Source organism: Zonotrichia albicollis, chromosome 34 (genome assembly GCF_047830755.1).
Source record: "Zonotrichia albicollis isolate bZonAlb1 chromosome 34, bZonAlb1.hap1, whole genome shotgun sequence".
NCBI classification, from domain to species: Eukaryota; Metazoa; Chordata; class Aves; order Passeriformes; family Passerellidae; genus Zonotrichia; species Zonotrichia albicollis.
Genome location: NC_133852.1, coordinates 401,113 through 428,606, shown reverse-complemented (window position 1 = coordinate 428,606; position 27,494 = coordinate 401,113). Strand labels below are relative to the sequence as shown.

Sequence of the window (27,494 nt, the reverse complement as noted above, 5' to 3'; positions counted from 1 at the left end):
CCCAGTGCTCCCAGTCCCGCCCCCCCAGCTCCATCCCAGTGCTCCCAGTCCCGCCCCCCCAGCTCCATCCCAGTGCTCCCAGTCCCCCCACCAGCCCCATCCCAGTGCTCCCAGTCCCCACCGGATGCCTCCCAGTACCTCCCAGACTTGTCTCAGTCCCCCCACAGCTCCATCCCAGTGCTCCCAGTCCCCCCACCAGCCCTGTCCCAGTGCTCCCAGTCCCCCTTCAGCCGCATCCCAGTGCTCCCAGTCCCGCCACCAGCCCCATCCCAGGGCTCCCAGTCCCCCCACCAGCCCCATCCCAGGGCTCCCAGTCCCCACCAGATGCCTTCCAGTACCTCCCAGACTTGTCTCAGTCCCCCCCCAGCCCCATCCCAGTGCTCCCAGTCCCCCCCCAGCCCCGTCCCAGTGCTCCCAGTCCCCCCCAGCCCCATCCCAGTGCTCCCAGTCCCCCCCCAGCCCCGTCCCAGTGCTCCCAGTCCCCCCCAGCCCCATCCCAGTGCTCCCAGTCCCCCCCCAGCCCTGTCCCAGTGCTCCCAGTCCCCCCCCCAGCCCTGTCCCAGTGCTCCCAGTCCCCCCTCCAGCTCCATCCCAGTGCTCCCAGTCCCCCCCCAGCCCCATCCCAGTGCTCCCAGTCCCCCCCCCAGCCCCATCCCAGTGCTCCCAGTCCCACCTGCCGTGGAACCAGTCCTGGCAGCCATCGCACTCGATCATGAAGCGGGTCACATCGTAGGGCAGGCGGCACAGGCAGTACACGGGCACCGAGGCCATGGCCGGGCCCCCGGGGCGACCCCCGACCCTACGGACCCCCGCGACCCCCCCCGGCCCGGGACATCCGCGCGCCGCCCGCCGGACCCCCGAAAATCCCCTCAAAAGAAAAAATAGCTAAAAACACCCTTAAACACACTCCCCAAAAGCAGCTTCAAAAAAAAAAAAAAAAAAAAAACCACCAAAACAGCCTCAAAACCCCGCAAAAACTGCCTCAAACCCCCCCCAAAACAGCCTCAGCAAAACCCCTAAAACAGTCCCCAAATCAACTCAAAAGCATCCCCCATAAAAACCTCAAAAAAAACAGAAACCAACCCCTTGTCTGCTCCCTTAAAAACACCCCCAAAACCCCCTCAAAACGCGGCCGGTGGAGGACTCTGAGGGGAACTGGGGAGCACGACCCCCCAGAAACCCCTGTACGGGCCAGGGGAACCCCAAAAGGGCCTACGGAGACTTGGGATCCCCTCAGGTATTGATGAGGGCCTAAGACCTCCCCAAAAGGGTCTAGAGGTGATAGGAGACCCCTCCAAGGGTCACCAGGGCTCTAGGACCCCCTCCCCGAGGTTTTATAGGGCCAAAAGCCCCCCAGAAACGCGCCCACAGGGTCCCCCCCAGCCCCTATAGCGTGTGGGGACCCCCAAAAGCGCCGCAGGGCCCGGGGTCCCCCCACAGCGTCCGTGGGGTCTCGGCCGCCCCCCTCCCCGCGCGCTGTGAGATCCCCGAGATCACCCCAGAGACCCGCAGGATCCCCTAAAAGCTTCGGGGATCCCCAAAAAGCCGCCGACTTCCCCTCAAGGCCGGCTGGACCCCCGCGAGGCCTGCGGGACGCCGCGAGGCCTGCGCCCCCCCCCACCGCCACCTCCCGACTAGGCCGCAGCCCGCCCCGGCAAGGCCCAGCGCTTCTCGCGGCCGCTCCTCCGCCGCCGCCCGGTCGCCGCCGCCGCTGCCGGCCCCGGGCCCGGTGCTGCCGCCGCCGCCGCGGCCTCTGCGCGCTCCGGGCCGCCCGGGAAAGTTTTATTCAAACGCGGAAACGGGGAGGGAGAGGGCGGGGCCCGGACGCCATTTTGGCCGCGTCGCGCCGCCATCTTGGGAAGGGCGAGGGCGCCATTTTGGGAAGGACGGAACGCCCCCGTTGGGTGTGCGGGGGCGGGGCCGCCATCTTGGGCGTGGCGCCACCGTCGCCAGGTTGAGTGTGGCGGGTCCGGCCGCCATTTTGGGAGTGGCGCGCACCAGCCACGCTTTTATTTCTTAAATTTTACGATTTTTTTTTTTTCTCGCGCTTTTTAACAATTTCCCCGCAAAACAAACGCCTTCCCCAACCCCTCGAACCAGAACACCCGAGAATTCACCCCATAACCTTGCTGGCTTGGTGAAGGGGTGAGGTAGATGAGAGGAAAACACGACAAAATGACCCAAAAATGGGCTGAGGGAAGGGTACAGGAATGAGAGGGGGTTGTTGCACCAGTATGACCAGTATAGGGGGATGGGTCACCAGTAAAACCAGTACAGTCCACTCCCCTCCACTGAGGTCATGTGAGGGGGGAATTCCAGGCCTGTGAAGGGATTTGGGTACAAAATGGGAATTTTGGGAGGCTCTGGAGTGTTTTGATAGGGAAAAAAGGAATTTTGGGATAAATGAGAAACTGGGGTTCAACCGTTTGTGTTTTGGGGCAAAACGAGCCTGTTTGGTGGCTAAAAACTGGGGACACTTTGTGTGGGGACAAAAAGAGTGACAAGGCCCAAAAAAGGGGATTTTTGTTTGAAATTAGGAGATTTTGGGGCTGAAAACTGGGGTGATATCCTGAGGGGGAAGGGCAGGTCCTAAAAGAGACTTTTTGGGATGAAATTCTGTGATTTTGGGAGGAATAAGGGGGGAAAATGTTGTGGGAGGGGTAAAAAAATGAGAGATAGGCCCAAAAAGGAGGTTTTGGGATTAAACAAGGCAATTTTGGGGCCAGCGAGTGGCATCACATTCAGGGGGTGTGAAAAAGAGGGTGGGAAAGGCCACAAAAAGGGAGTTTTGGGGTGAAATGAGGTGATTTGGGTGCTAAAAAATGGGGTCACCTCATGCACAGGGGGAAAGGCCCAAAAATGGGATTTTGGGGTAAAATGAGGGATTTGGGGCAGAAAACTGGGATAGGCAGGCACAAAAAAGGGGAGTTTTGGGGTGAAATGCAGAGATTTTGGGCACCAGAAACTGCAGTCACCTTCAAAGGGGGAATGGCCCAAAAAAGGGGGGGTGGAATAAATTACAGAGATTTTGGGGCCAAAAAGGGAGATTTAGGGTCAAAATGAGGTGGTTTGGGGGCCAGAAATTGGGGGGGGAGGGTTGAGTATCCTAAAAAGGAGTGAATTGAGACCAAAAAGTGGATTCAGCCCACAGGGACAGCAAAAAAGGGGGAATTTTAGGGCAAAATAAGGCAATTTTAGGGCCAGAGATAGCGGTCTCACTATAGGACCCAAAAAAGGGGAATTTGGGGGTGAAACGAGGGTGAAACGAGCCCTAAAATTTCCATTTTAGGGCTGGAAATTTGGGGGTCACCCAATGGGGGCGGGTAAAACAAGGGGGGTTTTTTGGGGGTGAAACAAAGTGATTTGGGGGACTGAAAATGGGGGGTTTTGACCCAAAATCGGGGGTGTTTTGAGGGTTCAGTGAGGGGGACCCCCCCCCTTCACTCGGCCCCCGGGGGGAGGGGGCTGCCCCCCCCACGCAGGGCAGGTTTGGGGGGGGGCAGCTCCCCCCATTTCCGGGGGGTCCCGCGGGTGCCGCGCAGGGTGGAGACCCACGAGGAGGTGGCCTGGGGGAAGGGAAGGGTTAAAAAAAAAGGGGGGGGTTCAGGTTTTGGGGATCCCCCCACCCACAGACCCCCAAAAAGAGGGTGAAGAGAACCCCCAGCCCACCAAACCCCTAAAAATCGAGTGTGGGAATTCCTCAGACACCAAAAAACAGAGTTCAAGATCTCCCCCCAAGCCATGATCTCCCCCAGACCCCCAATAAGACACCCCAATAATGGGGTGCAGCCCCCCCCCAAAATAGCCCCCCACACCCCCAAAAAAGGGGGTGCAGCTCCCTAAAAGCAATCCCAACCCACCCCAGAACACCTTCTCAGCTTCCCACCCATCCCCAGACCCCCAAAAAATGTGGAACAGGGCCCCTCTAGCCCCCCCAAAATCACCCCCAAAAATAAGTTTGGCCCCCTCCCCAGCCCCCCTAATAACCATCTCAGGCCCCCCAAAATATCCCCCCAGCCGCCCAAAAATGGGTGCAGGGCCCCTCCAGCCCCCCAAAAAAGGGGTTCAGGACCCTCAGCCCTCCCCCAAAAGATCCCTCCAGCCCCCCAAAAGTTCTCACAGCGCCCCAAAAAAGCCACCACACCTGGGCCCTGGCCGTGTCCTGCACCCACTCATCCACCAGCCGGTGCAGGTCGTCGGTGAAGAGCCCCTTTTTTTGGGGGGCCGGGGGTGTCGGGGGGCCCGGGGAGGGGGCTGAGACCTCTGCAGGTGAGGGAGGAGAGTTTGGAAAAGGGAAGAGCACCCCAAAAACCTGCCCCTGCACCCCAAAACCTCCCCTTTGTTACCCAAAAACCTGCACCCCCAAAATCCCTCCCTGCACCCAAAAACCTACTTTTTTTACCTAAAACCCTGCACCCCAAAACCTTTTTACCCCTAAACCTCCCCCTGTGCCCCAAAATCTCCCCTTTGTACCCCAAAATCCCCTCCTTACGCCACAAAATTCACCCTTTGTACCCCAAAATCTCCCCTTTGTACCCCAAAATCCCCTCCTTACGCCACAAAATCCACCCTTTGTACCCCAAAATCTCCCCTTTGTGCCCCAAAATCCCCTCCTTACGCCACAAAATTCACCCTTTGTACCCCAAAATTCACCCTTTGTACCCCAAAATCTCCCCTTTGTACCCCAAAATTCCCTCCTTACGCCACAAAATCCACCCTTTGTACCCCAAAATTCCCTCATCGTCCCAAAAATTTTGTACCCCAAATTCTGTACCCCAAAATTCCCTCATCATCCCCGAAAATCCCATCCTCGACCCCCAAAATCCCCCCTCTGTACCTCAAAATCCCCTCTTTGCACCACAAAATCCCCCCATTGCACCCCAAAATCCCTCCCTAGCCCCCCAAATCCCCCTGCTGTACCCCAAATTCGCCTCCTAGCCCCCCAAAATCTTCTCATAGTCCCCCAAAATCCCTCAATTGCACCCAAAAACCCCTCCTAGACCCCCAAAATCCCCCCTTTGTACCCCAAAATCACCTCCTAGCCCCCCAAAATCCCCCCATTGCACCCCAAAATCCCTCCCTAGCCCCCCAAATCCCCCCTTTGTACCCCAAATTCGCCTCCTAGCCCCCCAAAATCCCTCCATTGCCCCCCAAAAATCTTCTCATAGCCCCCCAAAATCCCTCAATTGCACCCCAAAAAACCCCTCCTAGATCCCCAAAATCCCCTTTGCCCCCCAAAATCTTCTCATAGCCCCCCAAACTTTCTCAATTGCACCCCAAAATCCCTCCCTAGCCCCCAAATCCCCCTTTGTACCCCAAATTCGCCTCCTAGCCCCCCAAAATTCCTCCATTGCCCCCAAAATCTTCTCATAGTCCCCCAAAATCCCTCAATTGCACTCCAAAAACCCCTCCTAGCCCCCCAAAATCCCCCCTTTGCCCCCAAAATCCCCTCTTTGCACCCCAAAATTCCCTCTTTGTACCCAAAATCGCCTCCTAGCCCCCCAAATCTTCTCATAGTCCCCCAAAATCCCCGGCTGCACCCCAAAATCCCTCCCTAGCCCCCCAAATCCCCCCTTTGTACCCCAAATTCGCCTCCTAGCCCCCAAAATCCCCCCCATTGCCCCCCAAAATCCCCTCCTTTCCCCCCAAACCTGTCAGGGCCACGCCCCGGCCCCTCCCTCGTGCCCGGGCCCCCCGTGGCCGCCGCGGGGACCCCCCATGGCCTCGCTGGGGGGGGGTCCCGCCGCCCCCTCCCCATTTCGGGGGGTCCCCCCGGGCCTCTTTGAGGGCTCGGAGCCGCCGGTGCAGCTCCCGCAGCTCCCGGTCCTGCCGTGCCCGCAGCTCCAGAACCTCCTGGATGTGCCTGGGGGGGCGGGGAGGGTCACGGGGGTCCCCAAACCCTTCCCGGGACCCCCCAAAACCTCCCCAGGACTCCCAAAACGCCCCCAGAGTCCCCATCCTGTCACACTGGATGTGCCTGGGGGGGGCAGGGAGGGGGTCACAAGGGGTCCCCAAACCATCCTCAAGACCCCCCAGAACCCTCCCAAAACCCTCCCAAACCATCCTCAAGACCCCCAAAACATCCTCAAGACCCCCAATACCCTTCCCGGGATCTCCAAAACCTCCCCAGGACCCCCAAAACCCCCCCAGGACCCCCAAAAACCCCCCCAGAGTCCCCATCCTGCCACACTGGCAGCTTCAGCACCTCCTGGATGTGCCTGGGGGCTCACAAGGGGTCCCCAAACCCTCCTCAAGACCCCCAAAACCCTCCAGAACCCCCAAAACATCCTCAAGACCCCCAAAACCCTCCCAGAACCCCCAAAACCCCCCCAGGACCCCCAAAAACGCCCCCAGAGTCCCAGTCCTGCCACCCTGGCAGCTTCAGCACCTCCTGGATGTGCCTGGGGCTCACAAGGGGTCCCCAAACCCTCCTCAAGACCCCCAAAACCCTCCCAGAACCCCCAAAACTCCCCCAGGACCCCCAAAACCCCCCCCCAGAGTCCCAGTCCTGTCACACTGGCAGCTCCAGAACCTCCTGGATGTGCCTGGGGGGGGCAGGGAGGGGTCACAAGGGGTCCCCAAACCCTCCTCAAGACCCCCAAAACCCTCCCAAAACATCCTCAAGACCCCCAAAACCCTTCCCGGGACCCCCAAAACCCTCCCAGAACCCCCCAAAACTCCCCCAGGACCCCCAAAACGACCCCAGGACCCCAAAACCCCCCCAGAGTCCCAGTCCTGCCACACTGGATGTGCCTGGGGGGGGCAGGGAGGCGGTCACAAGGGGTCCCCAAACCCTCCTCAAGACCCCCCAAAACCCTCCAGAACCCCCAAAACATCCTCAAGACCCCAAAACCCTTCCCGGGATCTCCAAAACTCCCCCAGGACCCCAAAAACGCCCCCAGAGTCCCAGTCCTGTCACACTGGCAGCTTCAGCACATCCTGGATGTGCCTGGGAGGGGCAGGGAGGGGTCACAAGGGGTCCTCAAGACCCCCAAAACCCTCCAGAACCCTCCCAAAACATCCTCAAGACCCCCAAAACCCTTCCTGGGATCTCCAAAACCTCCCCAGGACCCCCAAAACCGCCCCAGGACCCCCAAAACCCCCCCAGACCCCCAAAACCCCCCCAGAGTCCCAGTCCTGTCACACTGGCAGCTTCAGCACATCCTGGATGTGCCTGGGGCTCACAAGGGTCCCCAAACCTCCTCAAGACCCCCAAAACCCTCCCAAAACATCCTCAAGACCCCCAAAACCCTTCACGGGATCTCCAAAACCTCCCCAAGACCCCCAAAAACTCCCCAGAACCCCCAAACCCCCCCCATGAACCCCAAAACGCCCCCAGAGTCCCAGTCCTGTCACACTGGCAGCTCCAGAACCTCCTGGATGTGCCTGGGGGGGCAGGGAGGGGTCACAAGGGGTCCCCAAACCCTCCTCAAGACCCCCCAAAACCCTCCCAAAACATCCTCAAGACCCCCAAAACCCTTCACGGGATCTCCAAAACCCCCCCATGAACCCCAAAACGCCCCCAGGACCCCCAAAACGCCCCCAGAGTCCCAGTCCTGTCACACTGGCAGCTTCAGCACATCCTGGATGTGCCCAGGTGGGGTCAGGGAGGGGGTCACAAGGGTCCTCAAGACCCCCAAAACCCTCCCAGAACCCCCAAAACATCATCAAGACCCTCAAAACTCTTCCCGGGATCTCCAAAACCTCCCCAGGACCCCAAAACCTCCCCAGGACCCCCAAAACGCCCCCAGAGTCCCCATCCTGTCACACTGGCAGCTTCAGCACATCCTGGATGTGCCTGGGGGCTCACAAGGGGTCCCCAAACCCTCCTCAAGACCCCCAAAACCCTCCCAGAACATCCTCAAGACCCCCCAAACCCTTCCCGGGATCTCCAAAACCTCCCCAGGACCCCCAAAATCCCCCCAGGACCCCCAAAACACCCCCAGAGTCCCAGTCCTGTCACACTGGCAGCTTCAGCACCTCCTGGATGTGCCTGGGGGGGCAGGGAGGGGTCACAAGGGGTCCTCAAGACCCCCAAAACCCTCCCAGAACCCCCAAAACCCCCCCAGAGTCCCAGTCCTGTCACAGTGGCAGCTTCAGCACCTCCTGGATGTGCCTGGGGGCTCACAAGGGGTCCCCAAACCCTCCTCAAGACCCCCCAAAACCCTCCCAAAACATCCTCAAGACCCTCAAAACCCTTCACGGGATCTCCAAAACCTCCCCAGGACCCCCCAAATTCCCCCAGAAGCCCCTCACTCACTTTTCCCGCAGCCGCCGCAGCTGCTCCCGCAGCGCCTCGTCCTCGGGCTCCGAGTCCCCATCGCTGCTCAGGGGGGTCTCGGGGGACCCCGGGGGGAGCAGGGGGGCCCCGGGGGGGTGCGGGGGTCCCCCCAGCCCCCCGCTCTCGCTGCCCGAGCTGGGGCCCCCCCAGTCGCCCTCGGGGTCGGGGGGCTCAGGGGGGTGGCTGGGAGGAGAGAGGGGTGACAGGAGATGGGGGTGAAGGGGGGGATTGAGGAGATTTGGGGGTCCCTGGACAAATTTGGGGTCTCTGGGGTAGTTCTGAGGCCCCTGGGCAGTTTGGGGGGGGGTCCTTGGGCCAGTTTGGGGGGGTCCTTGGGCCAGTTTGGGGGGGTCCTTGGGGCAGTTTGGGGTCCCTGGGGTAGTTCTGAGGCCCCTGGGGCAGTTTGGGGGGTCCTCGGGCCAGTTTGGGGGATCCTTGGGTCAGTTTGGGGGGGGTCCTTGGGGCAGTTTGGGGGTCCCTGGGGCAGTTTGGGGGTCCTTGGGCCAGTTTGGGGGTTCCTGGGGTAGTTCTGAGGCCCCTGGGGCAGTTTGGGGGATCCTTGGGCCAGTTTGGGGGGTCCTTGGGCAGTTTGGGGGGTCCTTGGGGCAGTTCTGGGGTCCCTGAGGCAGTTTGGGGATTCCTTGGGCCAGTTTGGGGGGGTCCCTGAGGCAGTTTGGGGTCCCTGTGGTAGTTCTGGGTCCCTGGGGCAGTTTGGGGGTCCTTGGGGTAGTTCTGGGGTCCTTGAGGCAGTTTGGGATTCCTTGGGCCAGTTTGGGGGGGGTCCTTGGGGCAGTTTGGGGGTCCCTGGGGTAGTTCTGGGGTCCCTGGGGCAGCTGGTGGGGTCCCTGGGACAAATTTGGGGTCTCTGGGGTAGTTCTGAGGCCCCTGGGGCAGTTTGGGGATTCCTTGGGCCAGTTTGGGGGTCCCTGGGGTAGTTCTGAGGCCCCTGAGGCAGTTTGGGGGATCCTTGGGGCAGTTTGGGGGGATCCTTGGGCAGTTTGCGGGTCCCTGGGGTAGTTCTGGGGTCCCTGGGGCAGTTCTGGGGTCCCTGTGGTAGTTCTGGGGTCCCTGGGGCAGTTTGGGGATTCCTCGGGCCAGTTTGGGGGGTCCTTGGGGCAGTTTGGGGATTCCTTGGGCCAGTTTGGGGGGGGTCCTTGGGGCAGTTTGGGGTCCCTGGGGTAGTTCTGAGGCCCTTGGGGCAGTTTGGGGGTCCTTAGGGCAGTTTGGGGGGTCCCTGGGGCAGTTTGGAGATCTCTGGACAGCTTGGAGGGGTCCCTGGGCAGATTTGGGGTGTCTAGGGTGGTTTTGGGGGGGGGGGTCCCTCGGGGATTTTGGGGTCCCCCAACACCCACCTGGCAGTGCCCTCGCCGTGAGGGGTCCCCGAGTTCCTCTGGCTCCTCTGTGGGACAGGGGGGGTCAGTGAGGGGGGCGTGGGGGGGTGAATGGGGTACAGAGGGAAATGGGGGGGCAGAAAATGGGGGGCACACGAGGTTGTAAATGGGGGTACATGAGGGTGTAAATGGGGGTATGGGGGGGCACACAGGGGGTGTAAATAGGGGGTACATGGGGGTGTAAATGGGGGTACATGAGGGTGTAAATGGGGGTACGGGGGGACACACGAGGGTGTAAATGGGGGGTACATGGGGGTGTAAATGGGGGTACGGGGGGGCACACAGGGGGTGTAAATGGGGGTACATGGGGGTGTAAATGGGGGGCACAAGGGGGGTCCCATGGGGGTTACATGATAGGCTGTGAATGGGGGGAACAAAGTGGGGTTTAGGGGTACATGGGGGGCACAGATGGGGTTTAGGGGTACATGGGGGTGCAGATGGGGTTAGGGGTACATGGGGGGCACAGATGGGGTTTGGGGTACAGGGGGTTCACAAATGAGGTTTAGGGGTACAGGAGGGGCACAGATGGGGTTTAGGGGTATGTGGGGGGCACAGATGAGATATAGGGGTACATGGGGGGGCATAGATGGGGTTTAGGGGTACATGGGGGGCACAGATGAGATTTAGGGGTACATGGGGGCACAGATGGGGTTTAGGGGTACTTGGGGGGCACAGATGGGGTTTAGGGGTACGGGGGGGCACAAATGGCATTTAGGGTACATGGGGTGCACAGATGGGGTTTAGGGGTACATGGGGGGGCATAGATGGGGTTTAGGGGTACATGGGGGCACAGACGGGGTTTAGGGGTACAGGAGGGGCACAGATGGGGTTTAGGGGTACAGGGCGTTCACAAATGGGGTTTAGGGGTCTGAGGCAGGCACAGATGGGATTTAGGGGTACAGGTAAGGGGCACAGATGGGGTTTAGGGGTACATGGGGGTGCAGATGGGGTTTAGGGGTACATGGGGGGCACAGATGGGGTTTAGGGGTACGGGGGGGCATAGATGGGGTTTAGGGGTACATGGGGGTGCAGATGGAGTTTAGGGGTACATGGGGGGCACAGATGGGGTTTAGGGGTACATGGGGGGCACAGATGAGATTTAGGGGTACAGGAGGGGCACAGATGGGGTTTAGGGGTACATGGGGGGCACAGATGGGGTTTAGGGGTACAGGGGGTTCACAAATGAGGTTTAGGGGTACAGGAGGGGCACAGATGGGGTTTAGGGGTACATGGGGGGCACAGATGGCATTTTGGGGTACATGGGGGCACAGATGGGGTTTAGGGGTACAGGGGGTTCACAAATGAGGTTTAGAGGTCTGAGGCAGGCACAGATGGGGTTTAGGGGTACATGGGGGGCACAGATGGGGTTTAGGGGTACGGGGGGGGCATAGATGGGGTTTAGGGGTATGGGGGGGCACAAATGGCACTTAGGGGTACATGGGGGGCACAGATGGGGTTTAGGGGTACAGGGGGTTCACAAATGAGGTTTAGGGGTCTGAGGCAGGCACAGATGGGGTTTAGGGGTACGTGGGGGGCACAAATGGCATTTTGGGGTACATGGGGGCACAGATGGGGTTTAGGGGTACGGGGGGCACAAATGGCATTTAGGGGTACATGGGGGCATAGATGGGGTTTAGGGGTACAGGAGGGGCACAAATGGCATTTAGGGGTACATGGGGGGGCACAAATGGCATTTAGGGGTACATGGGGGGGCACAAATGGCATTTAGGGGTACATGGGGGCACAAATGGCATTTAGGGGTACATGGGGGGCACAGATGGGGTTTAGGGGTACGGGGGGGCACAAATGGCATTTAGGGGTACATGGGGTGCACAGATGGGGTTTAGGGGTACAGGAGGGGCACAGATGGGGTTTAGGGTACATGGGGGCGGCACAAATGAGGTTTAGGGGTACATGGGGGGCACAGATGGGGTTTAGGGGTACGGGGGGGTCACATATGGGGTTTAGGGGTACGTGGGGGGCACAAATGGCATTTAGGGGTACATGGGGGCACAGATGGGGTTTAGGGGTACGTGGGGAGGCACAGATGGGGTTTAGGGGTACATGGGGGTGCAGATGGGGTTTAGGGGTACATGGGGGCACAGATGGGGTTTAGGGGTACGTGGGGGCACAAATGGCATTTAGGGGTACATGGGGGGGCACAAATGGCATTTAGGGGTACATGGGGGCACAGATGGGTTTTAGGGTTACATGGGGGGGCACAGATGGCATTTTGGGGTACATGGGGGCACAGATGGGGTTTAGGGGTACCAGGGGGTTCACAAATGAGGTTTAGGGGTCTGAGGCAGGCACAGATGGGGTTTAGGGGTCCATGGGGGCACAGATGGGGTTTAGGGGTACGTGGGGGGCACACAGGGGGTGTAAATGGGGGGTACATGGGGGTGTAAATGGGGGGTACAAGGGGGTCCCATGGGGGTTACATGATAGGCTGTGAATGGGGGGAACAAAGTGGGGTTTAGGGGTACATGGGGGTGCACAGATGAGATTTAGGGGTACATGGGGGGGCACAGATGGGGTTTAGGGGTACATGGGGGCACAGATGAGATTTAGGGGTACAGGGGGGGCATAGATGGGGTTTAGGGGTATAGGGGGGTGCAGATGGGGTTTAGGGGTACATGGGGGGCACAGATGGGGTTTAGGGGTACGGGGGGTTCACAAATGAGGTTTAGGGGTCTGAGGCAGGCACAGATGGCATTTAGGGGTACATGGGGGCACAGATGGGGTTTGGGGTACAGGGGGTTCACAAATGAGGTTTAGGGATACGGGGGGGCACAAATGGCATTTAGGGGTACATGGGGGGCACAGATGGGGTTTAGGGGTACGGGGGGGTCACATATGGGGTTTAGGGGTACGTGGGGGGCACAAATGGCATTTAGGGGTACATGGGGGCACAGATGGGGTTTAGGGGTACGTGGGGGGCACAAATGGCATTTAGGGGTACATGGGGGGCAGAGATGGGGTTTAGGGGTACAGGGGGTTCATAAATGAGGTTTAGGCGTACAGGAGGGGCACAGATGAGATATAGGGGTACGGGGGCACAGATGGGGTTTAGGTGTACGGGGGGAGGGCACAGATGGGCCGTGGGTTTCCCCAGGGGTTTTGGGGTCCCCCTGTCCTTACCTGTGTGGGGGTCTCCCCCCCCAGACGGGGGGCGCAGGCGCCGGGCCCAGCTCTTGATGCGGCGCCCCCAGCCCTTGCGGGGGCTGCGCAGGCGCGGGCAGAGCCCCAGCGGGAAGGAGGCAGCCCCGGGCGGGGGGCGGGCGGGGGGCACGGCCTGCGGGCGGGAACGGGGTTGGGAATGTGGGAATATGGGATGGGAATGTGGGGATGGGAATGTGGGGATGGGAATGTGGGGATATGGGAATGTGGGGATTTGGGGATGGGGATGTGGGGATGTGGGAATGGGGATGTGGGAATATGGGAATATGGGAACGTGGGGATATGGGAATATGGGAATGGGGATGTGGGGATGGGAATGGGAATGTGGGGATATGGGAATATTGGAACGTGGGGATATGGGGATGGGAATGTGGGAATGGGAATGTGGGGATATGGGAATGGGAATGTGGGGATATGGGAATGGGAATGTGGGAATGTGGGAATGGGGATATGGGAATATTGGAATATGGGAACGTGGGGATATGGGGATGGGAATGTGGGGATATGGGGATGGGAATGTGGGAATGGGAACGTGGGGATATGGGAATGGGAATGTGTGGATATGGGGATGGGAATGTGGGAATGTGGGAATATGGGAATATGGGAACGTGGGGATATGGGAATGGGAATGTGGGGATATGGGAATGGGGATGTGGGAATGTGGGAATATGGGAACGTGGGGACATGGGGATGGGGACGTGGGGATATGGGAATATGGGAACGTGGGGATATGGGAATGGGAATGTGGGGATATGGGAATATTGGAATATGGGAACGTGGGGATATGAGGATGGGAATGTGGGAATGTGGGAATGTGGGAATGTGGGAATGGGGATGTGGGAATATGGGAATGGGAATGTGGGGATATGGGAATGGGAATGTGGGAATATGGGAATGGGAATGTGGGAATATGGGAATGGGAATGTGGGGATATGGGAATATGGGAATGTGGGGATATGGGAATGGGGATGTGGGAACGTGGGGATTTGGGGATGGGAATGTGAGGATATGGGAATGGGGATGTGGGGATATGGGGATGTGGGGATATGGGAATGGGGATGTGGGAACGTGGGGATGTGGGAACGTGGGGATATGGGGATGGGGATGTGGGGATATGGGAATATGGGAACGTGGGGATGTGGGGATGGGAATGTGGGAATGGGAACGTGGGGATATGGGAATGGGAATGTGGGGATATGGGGATGGGAATATGGGAATGGGAACATGGGGATATGGGAATGGGAATGTGGGAATATGGGAATGGGAATATGGGAATGTGGGGATATGGGGATGGGAATGTGGGGATATGGGAATATGGGAACGTGAGGATATGGGGATGGGAATGTGGGAATGTGGGAATATGGGAATATGGGAATATGGGAATATGGGAATGTGGGAATATGGGAACGTGGGGATATGGGAATGGGAATGTGGGGATATGGGGATGGGAATGTGGGAATGGGGATGTGGGGATATGGGAATGGGGATGTGGGGATATGGGAATGGGAATGTGGGGATGTGGGGATATGGGAATATGGGAATATGGGAATATGGGAATATGGGAATATGGGAATATGGGAATGTGGGGATATGGGGATGGGAACGTGGGGATATGGGGATGGGAATGTGGGAATATGGGAATATGGGAATATGGGAATATGGGAATGTGGGAATATGGGAACGTGGGGATATGGGAATGGGAATGTGGGGATATGGGGATGGGAATGTGGGAATGGGAATGTGGGAATATGGGAATGGGGATGTGGGGATATGGGGATATGGGAATAGGGGAACGTGGCGATATGGGAATATTGGAACGTGGGGATATGGGGATGGGAATGTGGGGATATGGGGATGGGAATGTGGGAATGTGGGAATGGGAACGTGGGGATATGGGAATGTGGGGATACGGGAATGGGAATGTGGGAACGTGAGGATGTGGGGATATGGGAATATGGGAATGGGAATGGGATTGGGAACAGGATTGGGAATGGGAATTTGGGAATGAGAACGGGATTGGGAATATGGAAATGGAGACAGGATTGGGAATAGGAATGAGGGTGGGAACATGAGAATATGGGAATTGGATCAAGAACAGGAACGGGAATATGGGAATAGGGACGGGAATGGGAATATGGGAATAGGGACAGGAATGGGATTGAGAATGGGGATGGGGATGGGAATGGGAACAGGGACAGGATTGGGAATGGGAATACGGGAATAAAGATGGAAACAGAAATGATGATGGGAATGGGCATGGGAATGAGAATCAGAAGAGCAACGGGAACGGGGCCTCAGCATGGCCAGGGTACAACAGGGTCTGCAGGGTCTGGGGGTTGAAGGTTTAGGGACACTGAGCTTTGGGATTTTGGGGAACACCACAGACTGAGGGGACATTGGGGGCTGGGGTCATCAAGGTTTTGAGGGACATCAGGGTCTTGAGGTTGGGGGTTTGGGGTCACCAGGCCCTTTTGGTGATACTGAAATCTTGAGGTTAAAGGGACATCAGGAGCGTGGGGGTTTGGGTTTAGGGTCATTGGGGTCTTGGAGTTGGGGGTCATCAAGGCCTTGGGGCTGGGGTTCTGGGGTCATTGGGGCATTGGGGGTCATCAAGGCCTTGGGGCTGGGGTTCTGGGGTCATTGGGGCATTGGGGGTCATCAAGGCCTTGGGGCTGGGGTTCTGGGGTCATTGGGGCATTGGGGGTCATCAAGGCCTTGGGGCTGGGGTTCTGGGGTCATTGGGGCATTGGGGTTTGGGGTCAGGGACACCAAGGACTCAGGGTTTGGGGGACAGGGAGTTTGGGGTTGGGGACAGTCATTCCTGGTCTTTGGGGAACACTGAGGTCTTGGGGTTTGGGGAACACCAAAGTTCTGGCGATGGGGAACACCAAAGTTGGATGGGGACAGCAGCCCCTGGTCCTTGAGGGACACTGAGACCTTGGGGACCGGAGGACACCTGCGGCTCAGGGGTGTCCAGCTCTTGGGGTGGGGAACACTCACCTCTGGTCCCGGGGGTCCCTCCTGCCCCCAGGCACCGGTGACAAATGTCCCCAGTCCTTGGGGGTCACCTGGCTCTTGGGACACGTCCGGCTCCGTGGGCTCGGGCGGTTCCCTGGGTCCCTCCTGCTCCAATGGGGCAGTGACTGTCCCCTGTTCCTGGGGGACATCTGGCTCTGTGTCCCTAGGGACGAGGGGCTCTTGGTGGCCATTGAGCTCTGGAGGTTTGGGGACAGCCACGTCCGGGTGTCCAGGGCTGGGGACACTCAGTCCTGAGCCTTGGGGAGCCCCCAGATCTTGGGGTTCGGGGTTGATCCCCTCTGGTCCTGTGGGTTCAGCCACCTCCTGGGGACCAGTGACAGCTGTCCCCAAAGCCTGGGGGACACCCAGCTCCTCCCGTTTGGGGACAGCTGACTCCTGGCCCTGGGGGACATCCAGGTCCTGGGCTTTGGGCACCGCCATCTCCGGCCCCCCTGGCCCGTCCTGCTCTGATGCTCCGCTCTTGTTTGTCCCCTGTTCTTGGGGACCCCCTTGGGATGTCCCCAGGGCTCTCCGGGCAGGTGGGGGTCCCCCGGGGCCTGCAGAGAGGGGACACCGCCGTTAGGGATGCGTGAGGGTGACACCCCCATTAGGGATGGGGTGAGGGTGACACCCCCGTTAGGGATGGGTAAGGGTGACACCCCCATCAGGGATAGGCCGGGGTGACACCCCCAGCCCCAGGGGGGTGGTGGCAGCTCCGTGTCCCCTCCCAGCCCTGGGGACGCACCGGTGGCCTCGCGGTTCCGGATGGTTTGGTTGATGCAGAACCTCCAGCGCCCCACGGGTGACGATTGGGGGGGTCCTTCCCCTGGTGGGGGAAGAGGGGTCAGTGGGTATGGGGGGGGCCGACCCCAGCCCCCTCCCCACCCCTTCCCCACTACTCACCACCCGCTGGTGGCTCCAGGGGTCCCACCTGAGGGGAGACACATTTGGGGGGTCAGCGGGGGGGTCTGGGTGGGAGGATGGGTGAGATGAGGGGACAGGGGGAGCACCTGGGGGTCCGGGGCGGGGGTCCCGAGGAGCCCCCGTGCCTGCTCCACGATGGCCTTGAGCTCCTCCACGAACTTGTCCCGCTCCCCCTCCAGGACAAAGTTGTCCTCGACCTGTGAGGGGGACACAGGTTGGGAGGGGGGACATGATTTGGGGGGACACAGATTAGGGAGGGGGACAGAGATTGGGGAAGGGGACATGGACTGGGGACATGGGGACACAGACTGGGGAGGGGGACACGGGTTTGGGAAGGGGACACGGGCTGGGGACAGGAACAGAGACTGGGGAAGGGGACCTGGGTTGGGGACACAGGGACACAGATTGGGGAGGGGGACATGGGTTTGGGAAGGGGACACAGGCTGGGGACAGGGGACAGAGATTGGGAAGGGGGAGATGGGCTGGGGAAGGGGACATGGACTGGGGAAGGGGACACGGGCTGGGGACAGGGGACAGAGATTGGGAAGGGGACACGGGCTGGGGACGCATGGACACAGATTGAGAGGGGGACACAGGTTTGGGAAGGGGACACAGGCTGGGGACAGAGGGACACAGATTGAGAGGGGGACATGGGTTTGGGAAGGGGACACGGGCTGGGGACAGGGGACAGCTCGGGGGTCACCATGTAGCAGGCGATGTCCTCGGGCGCATCCCCGTCCACGTCAAACCTGAAGGTGACCATCTTGCTGTCGTGGGTCTCCAGCTGGCACTCCACCGTGTTGTCCCCAGCTGAGGACACCTGGGGGGTGGTGACACTCTGTGACCGTGCAGGGATGTCCCCACGCTGCCCTCCAGCCCCCAGCCCCGCCCTGACCTGCAGCACGGTCAGCTGGAAGCGGGCAGGGCGCTGGCACGACGCGCGGCGCTGCCGGGCACGCGGCCCGGGGACATCGGGGACATCGGGGACACGCAGCAGGGACGCGGCCTCAGCGGGCACCGAGGGGTCCTCAGGGCCAGGGAGCATCAGGGGTTGTGGCATTGGGGATGGTGGTGGCATCTCTGGGGCTTGGGACATCCCCATGGCTGGTGGCATCATGGATTGTGGTGGCAACTCTGGCGCTTGGGACATCCCCATGGCTGGTGGCATTGGGGATGGTGGTGGCATCTCTGGGGCTTGTGACATCCCCATGCCTGGTGGCATCATGGATTGTGGTGGCAACTCTGGAGCTTGGGACATCCCCATGGCTGGTGGCATTGGGGATGGTGGTGGCATCTCTGGGGCTGGTGGCATCCCCATAGTTGGTGGCATTGGGGATGGTGGTGGCATCTCTGGGGCTGGTGGCAACCCTTGGGCTGGTGGCATCATGGATGGTGGTGGCATCTCTGGAGCTGGTGGCATCACAGATGAAGTTGGCATCCCTTGGGCTGGTGGCATCATGGGTGGAGCTGGCATGCCTTGTGCTGGTGGCATCCCTTGTGCTGGTGGCATCACCATGGCTGGTGGCACCATGGATGGTGGTGGCATCTCTGAGGCTGGTGGCATCATGGATGGTGGTGGCATCCCTTGGGCAGGAGGCATCCCTGGGGCTGGTGACACCCCCATGACTGGTGGCATAACAGACGGAGGTGGCATCCCTTGGACTGGTGGCATCATGGATGGAGGTGGCATCTCCGGGGCCGGTGACATCCCCAAGACTGGTGTCATGACGGACAGTGGTGGCACCCCCAGAGCTGGTGACATCCCCACCACTGGTGGCATCCCTGGTGCTGGTGACATCCCTGGCACCAGCTGTGGCTGCATGGTGGGGACTGGCTGTGGTGGCATTCCTGGACCTGGTGTCATTCCTGGACCTGGTGGCATCCCCTGGGCTGGTGGCATCCCAGGGGCTGTTGGTGGCATTCCAGGGCCTGGCTGCAGCTGCACCATGGGGACCAACTGTGGTGGCACCCCAGCTGGGGGTGGCACTCCTGGACCAGGTGGCATCGCTTGGGCTGGTGTCACCCCTGGCACTGATGCCATGCCCTGGGCTGGTGTCACCCCTGGCACTGATGCCATCCCTTGGGCTGGTGTCACCCCTGGCACGGATGCCATCCCCTGGGCTGGTGTCACCCCTTGCATGGATGGCACTCCTTGGGCTGGTGTCACCCCTGGCACTGATGCCATCCCCTGGGCTGGTGTCACCCCTGGCATGGATGGCATTCCTTGGGCTGGTGTCACCCCTGGCACTGATGCCATCCCCTGGGCTGGTGTCACCCCTGGCACTGATGCCATGCCCTGGGCTGGTGTCACCCCTGGCACTGATGCCATTCCTTGGGCTGGTGTCACCCCTGGCATGGATGGCATTCCTTGGGCTGGTGTCACCCCTGGCACTGATGCCATTCCTTGGGCTGGTGGCACCCCTGGCACTGATGCCATCCCCTGGGCTGGTGTCACCCCTGGCATGGATGGCATTCCTTGGGCTGGTGTCACCCCTGGAGCTGGTGGCATTCCGGCTGGAGGTGGCACCCCCAGAGCTGATGCCATCCCCTGGGCTGGTGTCACCCCTGGCACAGATGCCATCCCCTGGGCTGGTGTCACCCCTGGCACTGATGCCATTCCTTGGGCTGGTGTCACCCCTGGAGCTGGTGGCATTCCGGCTGGAGGTGGCACCCCCAGAGCTGGTGGCATCCCTTGGACTGGTGGCATCCCTTGGGCTGGTGTCACTCCCAGAGTTGGTGGCACCCCTGGAGCTGATGCCATCCCTGGAGCTGGTGGCATTCCAGCAGGAGGTGGCACCCCCAGAGCTGGTGTCCCCCCCGAGGCCGGTGGCACTCCAGCAGGAGGTGGCACCCCTTGCGCTGGTGACACTCCAGGAGCTGCCGTCACCCCCGCAGCAGGCAGTGCCACCCCTGCTGCCACTCTCGGTGCCATCCCCGGCCCCGGTGCCCCAGGTGCCACCTGTGGCTGTGTCCCCATTGTCACCGACCCCCCGCCACAGCCACAGGGCTCCCCCTCAGGCCCGGGTGGCTCCGTGGTGGCTCCTCCGGTGCCATCCTCTGCTGTCCCCTCGGTCCCCTGGGTCACCTGCAGGACACAGGGCAGTGCCAGGGCGGTCTGGACGCCCCCCAGGACCCTCCCAGTGTGAGGGGCACTTACCGGTGGTGGCACAGGGGGGGACACCCCATCCGGGGCTCCCTGCGGGTACCCCCAGAGCTGCTCAGGGGCTCCGGTGACACTGCAGGGACCGGGGACATCCGGGGGGGGGACATTGTCCGGGACCCCCTCGGCTGTGGGGAGGGAGCAAGGGGGGGTCACTGCTGGGGGGCAGGGGGCAGTTTGGGGGGGCTGAGGGCAGTTTGGGGGTACAAGGGGGGCAGTTTTGGGGGCACTTTTGAGGGGTTTGGGACCATTTTAGGGGCCAGTTTGAGGGTCCGGAGCAGTTTTAGGGGTCAGTTGGAGGGCCTGGGGGCAGTTCTGGGTGTCCAGGGGCAGTTTTGGAGGCACTGGGGGCAGTTTTAGTGGGCAATTTGAAGGTCTGGGTACAGTTCTGGGTGTCCAGGGGCAGTTTTGAGAGCACTGGGGGCAGATTTAGGGGGCAGTTTGAGGGTCTGGAGCAGTTTTAGGGGGCAGTTTGAAGGTCTGGGTACAGTTCTGGGTGTCCAGGGGCAGTTTTGAGAGCACTGGGGGCAGTTCTAGGGGGCAGTTTGAGGGTCTGGAGCAGTTTTAGGGGGCAGTTTGAGGGTCTGGAGCAGTTTTAGGGGGCAGTTTGAGGGTCTGGAGCAGTTTTAGGGGTCAGTTTGAAGGTCTGGAGCAGTTTTAGGGGTCAGTTTGAGGGTCTGGAGCAGTTTTAGGGGGCAGTTTGAGGGTCTGGGTACAGTTCTGGATGTCCAGGGGCAGTTTTGGAGGCACTGGGGGCAGTTTTAGGGGGCAGTTTGAAGGTCTGGAGCAGTTTTAGGGGGCATTTAGAGGGTCCAGGGGCAGTTTTGGGGTCTCACCAGGGCCGGGCGGGGGCTGCTCCCGCAGCAGCTGCTGCCTCACGTGCTGATCCACCTCGGTGTCCTCGCTCTCGGGGCCCCCCCGGCCCTCGGGGCCCCCCCTGCCCTCCGCCTGCTTCTTCTCCCGCGTCTTCCTCACCAGCGCCAGCCGGTCCCGGATGGATTTGGCCACGGCCTTGGAGTCGCTCTCGTGGAAGAACCCGGATTTCACCTGAGAGAGGGAATTTGGGGTGTCCAGGGGGGGCACCGAGAGCTGGGGGGGCTTGGGGTTGGTTCCAGAGGGAATTTTGGGGGGTGTCGGTTTTGGGAGAGGATCCAGGTGAGGTTAAAGGATGAATTTTGGGGTGTCATTCCAGAGGGAATTTTGGGGGGTGTCGGTTTTGGGAGAGGATCCAGGTGAGGTTAAAGGATGAATTTTGGGGTGTCATTCTAGAGGGAATTTTGGGGGATGTCAGTTTGGGAGAGGGTCCAGGTGAGGTTAAAGGATGAATTTTGGGGTGTCATTGGTTTTGGGAGAGGTTCCAAGATGAATTTTGGGGTATCAGTTTTGGGAAAGGTTCAAGGTGAGGTTTAGGGATCAATTTTGGGGGAGAGGGTTCACGATGAGATTCAGGGATGAATTTTGGGGTATCAATTTTGGGAAAGGTTCAAGTTGAAGTTTAGGGATCAATTTAGGAGGAGAGGGTTCAAGATGAGATTCAGGGATGAAATTTGGGGTATCAGTTTTGGGAAAGGTTCAAGGTGAGGTTTAGGGATCAATTTTGGGGGAGAGGTTCCAGGTAAGATTCAGGGATTAAATTTGGGGTATCAGTTTTGGGAGAGGTTCAAGCTGAGGTTCCAAGATAAATTTTGAGATATCAGATTTGGCAAAGGTTCAAGGTGAGGTTTAGGGATCAATTTTGGGGAATTCCAAGGTGAGATTCAGGGATGAAATTTGGGGTATCAGTTTTGGGAAAGGTTCAAGGTGAGGTTTAGGGATCAATTTAGGAGGAGAGGGTTCAAGATGAGATTCAGGGATGAAATTTGGGGTATCAGATTTGGGAAAGGTTCAAGATGAAGTTTAGGGATGAATTTTATGGAAGAGGTTCAAGGTAAGGTCTAGTGATGAATTTTGGGGCGTCATTAGTTTTGGGAGAGGTTCCAGCTGAGGTTCCAGGATAAATTTTGGGATATCGGTTTGAGAAAGGTCCAAGGTGAAGTTCCAGGATAAATTTTGGGGAAGAGGTTCAAGGTGAGGTTCAGGGATGAATTTTGGGGTGACTTTTGTTCTGGAAGGGGCTCAAGAAGAGTTGGAGGCACCAACTCTTGGGTTCCTGGGTAGCTTTTGAGCTGTCACTGCTTTTTGGGGTGGTTTTTTTTGGGACATCCCCATGGCTGGTGGCATCATGGATTGTGGTGGCATCTCTGGAGCTTGTGACATCCCCATGGGATGTCACCCCAACAACACCCCAATTTTTGAGAGTTCATTGCATTTGGGGAGAATCAAGACCAATCAGGGGCCAACCCTGCGGATTTTTGGGGTCACTCCTCACCATCTCATAGGCCACCTCCTCGGGGACATCAGCCTCCAGGTTGAAGCTGAACTCGATGGCCTCGTTGTCCTTGTGCTTGCCCTTGAGCTTTTTGGGGTCCTCCACCCAGAGCCGCAGCGCCAGCGCCGGGTCCAGCCCCGCGTCGTCCTCGGCCAGCTCCACGCGCAGCCCCGTGTCCTCGGCGAAGAACGCGTGGTCCAGCAGGTCCCTGATGGACAGCCTGGCATGGACGGGGTGTGTGGTCAGTGTGGTCAGTCCTGGGGGGCCACAGGGGTCCCAGACCACCACCCAACCCCACCCCACCTCTCAGCCTTGTTCTGCCGGATGCAGCCCTCAATGATCTCCTTCACCTCGGGGTCCGTCACCTTGTGGAAACTCGCCGGCTTGATGCCCTGTGGGGGGACACAGTGACTTGGGGGGCTCTGAGGGGAGATTTGGGGGTCTCAGGGGAGGTTTGGGGGTCTCAGGGGCGGTGGGACACCCACACTGGTGACTTTGCGGTAGATCTGGGCGGCGTTCTGGCACTCGGAGTAGGGGTACTCGGACGTGCCCATCTCCAGCATGCACATCCCGAAGGCGTAGACGTCCACGGACTCGTCGTAGCGCTCCTCGTACATCTCGGGGGCCATGAACTCGGGGGTCCCTGTGGGGTGGGCGGTCAGGGGGTGCCCTCAGGGGGCGTCCCTGAGGTCCCCACGGCGCTCACCGATGACGCTCTTGGCGAAGGACGTGCGCATGAGCGTGGCCAGCCCCAGGTCGCCGATCTTGACGGAGCCGGTGGGGCCGGTGATGAAGATGTTGTCGCACTTGAGGTCGCGGTGGATGATGGGCGGCGTCCTCGTGTGCAGGAAGTGCAGCCCCTTCAGGATCTGCCGGCACCAGCTCCGCAGCACCTTCGGCTTCATCACCTTGAACCTCTTGAGGTACCTGTGGGGTCCCGTCAGCCACGCCAGGACCCCCCAAGGTGTCCCCCCCGCGCCCCCAACTCACGTCTTGAGGGTGCCCGAGGTCATGAGCTCGGTGACGAGGACGATGCACTTCTTGCCGCGGAGCGAGGACTCCCAGGAGTCGTAGAAGCGGACGATGTTGGGGTGCTGCAGCCCCTTGAGCATCTCGGCCTCCTCCTTGAAGCGCTGCTGCTCCGCCTTGGTCAGCTTGCGGTCCTGGGGGGCACAGACACACCCCAAAGTCGGGCAGCGGTGTTGGGTCCGGGTGCCAGGGTCAGCATCAGCAGCCCCCAGCCCCAGGATCATCATCATCATTGTTTTCATCATCATTCTCCAGCCCCAGGATCATCATCATCACTGTTTTCATCATCATTCTCCAACCCCAGGATCATCATCATCATCATCATCATCATGATTGTTTTCACCATCATTCTCCAGTCCCAGGATCATCATCATCATTGTTTTCATCATCATTCTCCAACCCAGGATCATCATAATCATCATCATCATCATCATTGTTTTCATCATCATTCTCCAGCCCCAGGATCATCATCATCATCATCATCATTGTTTTCATCATCATTCTCCAACCCCAGGATCATCATCATCATCATCATCATCATCATGGTTTTCATCATCATTCTCCAACCCCAGGATCATCATCATCATCATCATCATCATCATCATCATCATCATTGTTTTCATCATCATTCTCCAGCCCCAGGATCATCATCCTGATGTCTAAACCTCAGGGTCATTGACAGCAGCATCATCATCATCATCCCCCAACTACAGTATCATCATCATCATCGTCACCATCATCCCCAAACTCCAGGGCTGTTGTTGTTGTCATCATCATCCTCCCTAAACCTCGGGGTCATTGCCAGCATCAGCATCATCATCATCATCATCATCATCCCCCAACTCCATCATCATCATCGTCATTGTCATCATCATCATACCCCAACCCCAATATCATCATCGTCCCTAAACCTCGGGGTCATTGACAGCATCAGCAGCATCATCATCATCCCCCAACTCCAGTATCATCATCATCATCGTCACCATCATCCCCAAACTCCAGGGCCATCATCGTCATCATCATCATCCCCCAACCCCAATATCATCATCATCATCCCTAAACCTCAGGGTCATTGACAGCATCCTCATCATCATCCCCAACTTCAGGGTCAGCATCCTCACCCCCAAACTCCATCATCATCATCCTCATCCCCAGTTTCAGGGGGTAGCAAAGCACTTTGGGGGACAAGCAGCTCAGTTTGGGGGGAATTGATGGGATTTGGGGTGGCCGTGGGGTGCACAGGTGGCAGAGGGGTCAGCTGTGGGGTTCGTGGTGATTTTGGGGTCTCAATTTGAGGGACCAGTCAGGGGGTTCACGATGAATTTTGGGATGTCCTCGTCTTTGGGAGGGGCTCAAGGTGAGCTGAAAGGTTCATGGGTGGATTTTGGGGATCACTGATATCAGAACAGCCTCAAGCTGAGTTTGAGGAGCCACTCACAGCTTTGGAAGGGTTTCAACATCAATCTGAGGGGCCAGTCAAGGGGTTCATGAGGATTTTGGGGTGTCTGAGTTTGGGAGGGATTCAAGGTGAGCTCAAAGGACCAACTGTGGGATTCAAGAGAAGATTTTGGGGATCACTGATATCAGAACAGCCTCAAACTGAGTTAGAGAAACCAATCACAGCTTTGGAAGGGCTTCAACATCAATCTGAGGAGCCAATGATGAATTTGAGAGGGTACATGATGGATTTTGGGGTGTCCCAGTCTTTGGGAGGGGTTCAAGATAAGATCAAAGAACCAACTATAGGAGTCAAGAGAGGGTTTTGGGGATCACTGATATCAGAACAGCCTCAAGCTGAGTTTGAGGAGCCAATCACAGCTTTGGAAGGGCTTCAACATCAATTTGTGGGGCCAGTCAGGGGGTTCATGATGAATTTTGGGGTTTGGGAGAGCTTTAAGGTGAGCTCAAAGGACCAACTGTGGGAGTCAAGGGTGGATTTTGGGGATCACTGACATCAGAAGAGCCTCAACCTGAGTTTGAGGAGCCACTCACGGCTTTGGAAGAAGTTCAACGCCAACTTGAGAGGCCAATCAGGGGGATCATGATGAATTCTGGGGTGTCTCCATCTCCCAAAGAGCCTCAAAGCCTCCCAAGAACCCACCATACATCCTCCTCCTCCCCATCCCATAACCCTAAAAAAACCCAATTTCACTTCCTACCCACCAACTCACGACCCCCAACCCCCCCAAAACTCCCCCCCCACGACTTCCCCCCGGCTCGGGGCTCACCTGCAGCTCACACCAGGCCACCTCCACCCAGGTGTCGGTGTCGAAGCCCTTGAAGACCGTCTTGAAGGCGCCGCGCCCCAGCTCGATGTCGAACTTGAGGAAGCGGCCGCCGGGCGAGGTGGCCACGGCCTTCATCTCCGCCTCCTCCTCGCCCTCCTCGCCGCCCCCGAGCCGGGGGTCGCCCCGCGGGCCGGGGTCGCCGCCGCGCTCGCCCCGCTCCTCCTCCTCCAGCACCTCCACGCTCTTGCGGAAGAAGCGTTTTGGGGGGGCCGGGGGGGACGCGGGAGTTTTGGGGTCCCCCAGATCGGCGGCCATGGTTGTCCCCACTTCCCCCCCCCCAAACCCGCCCGAAAATTTTAGGGGGTCACCCCCCGCCCCCCCCCGCCTCCGCCGCCGCCCCCTCGCCAGCCCCTATGGATGAAGGAGGGGAGGGGGCCGCGTGTCCGGGGGTGGTTTAGGGGGTCCGGGGGGGGTCACCTCGATTTTAGGGGTGTCCCCCCCCCCCTCGGGTGGCACCGGCGGTGGCCGCGTCACCCCCTCCCCCGCGGGGGGGGACCTGCGAGGGAGACAAAGAGGCTTCGATGGGGCGGGCGGGGGGGGGGGCAATCGGAGAAGGGGGGGAGGATGTAATTAATAAGGGCAGCGGGGTTAATTGGGGGGGTCCTCGAAATCTGGGGGGGGGTGGAAGCATCCCCCCGGCCCCCCCCCCGCACAGCGGCTGCTCTTCCTGCGGAGGAAGGACTTCCGGGGGCAGCCCCCCCCCCCAAAAGGATGCTACAGGTACGCCCGCCCCCAAGGATGCCGTAGGTACCCTCGGGATGCTCTGGGGGGCTCTGGGTAACCCCCAAGGGTGCCATAGGTACCCCCCAAGGGTGCTATGGGTACCCTCGGTCCTCCCCGGGTGCCACAGGTACCCCCCCCCTCAGGGTGCCACAGGTACCTCAGCCCCCAGCCCAAGTGTGGGGCTCCCTATGGATCCTATAGGGGTGGGGTAGCCCCCCCTGGACCAGCATAGCCCACCCCCTATAGCTCCCCTCAGTTCTTGTGTGTCCCCCTATACCCCGTAGAGCCCCCAGCCTCTAAATCCCCTAAACACCATTGAGCCCCCAGCCCCTAAATCCCCTGAACACCATAGAGCCCCCAGCCCCTAAATCCCATATACCCCATACAGCCCCACAGCCCCTAAATCCTCTATACCCCATAGAGCCCCACAACCCCTAAATCCCCTGAACACCATAGAGCCCCCATCCCCTAAATCCTATATACCCCATAGAGCCCCCAGCCCCTAAACCCCATAGAGTCCACCAGCCCCTAAAGATCCTGTGACCCCCTATACCCCATAGAGCACTCAGCACCTAAATCCTATATACCCCATAGAGCCCCCAGCCCCTATACCCCAGAGTCCACCAGCCCCTAAAGCTCCTCTGTCGCCTATACCCCATAGAGCCCCCCAGCCCCTATAACCTGTGACCCCTATACCCCATAGAGCCCCCCTAGAGCTTCTCCACATCCCTCCAGCTCCCGTGTGCCCCGCACCCTCATAGTGCCCCCATATCCCCCATAGCCACCTGTGCCCCCATATTCCCCTGTACCCATATCCCCTCTCTGCCCCCATATCCCCCCTGTGTCCCATATCCCCCACATTCCCCCTGCGCCCAATATCCCCCCTGTGCCCCCATATCCCCCCTGTTCCCCATATCCCCCCTCTGCCCTATAGTCCCCATATCTCCCCTGTGTCCCCATAGGCCCCCGTGTGTCCCCATATCCCCCACAGCCCCCCAGACCCCCACCTCTCACCCGCGTCACGTGATCATCGCCGCGCGGGGGCTGTCGGGAGCTGTAGTCCCGTCCTGCCTCCGGTTGTGGCCACGCCCCCAATACCACGCCCATTATCTACCACGCCCTTAGCCACGCC

At 59.5% G+C, this 27,494-nt stretch overlaps 1 protein-coding gene across 1 annotated transcript; it reads right to left on the bottom strand.

Moving 5' to 3' along the window:
- Window positions 1-2,029: 2,029 nt before the first annotated feature.
- On the bottom strand, window positions 2,030-27,486 carry LOC113460776 (uncharacterized). The gene is made up of 21 exons (XM_074531032.1): window positions 27,377-27,486; window positions 25,580-25,822; window positions 23,313-23,485; window positions 23,029-23,249; window positions 22,808-22,965; window positions 22,626-22,714; window positions 22,323-22,542; window positions 20,791-21,001; window positions 19,952-20,082; window positions 17,690-19,879; window positions 17,498-17,614; window positions 16,881-16,991; window positions 16,774-16,801; window positions 16,616-16,696; window positions 15,853-16,427; window positions 12,814-12,967; window positions 9,502-9,680; window positions 8,261-8,529; window positions 5,652-5,863; window positions 4,145-4,263; window positions 2,030-3,566 (listed from the first exon to the last, which is right to left on the bottom strand). Exons 1-21 carry the CDS (start codon window positions 27,467-27,469, stop codon window positions 3,441-3,443), a joined length of 5,700 nt encoding a protein of 1,899 aa, XP_074387133.1. The 5' UTR covers window positions 27,470-27,486; the 3' UTR covers window positions 2,030-3,440.
- Window positions 27,487-27,494: the final 8 nt, after the last annotated feature.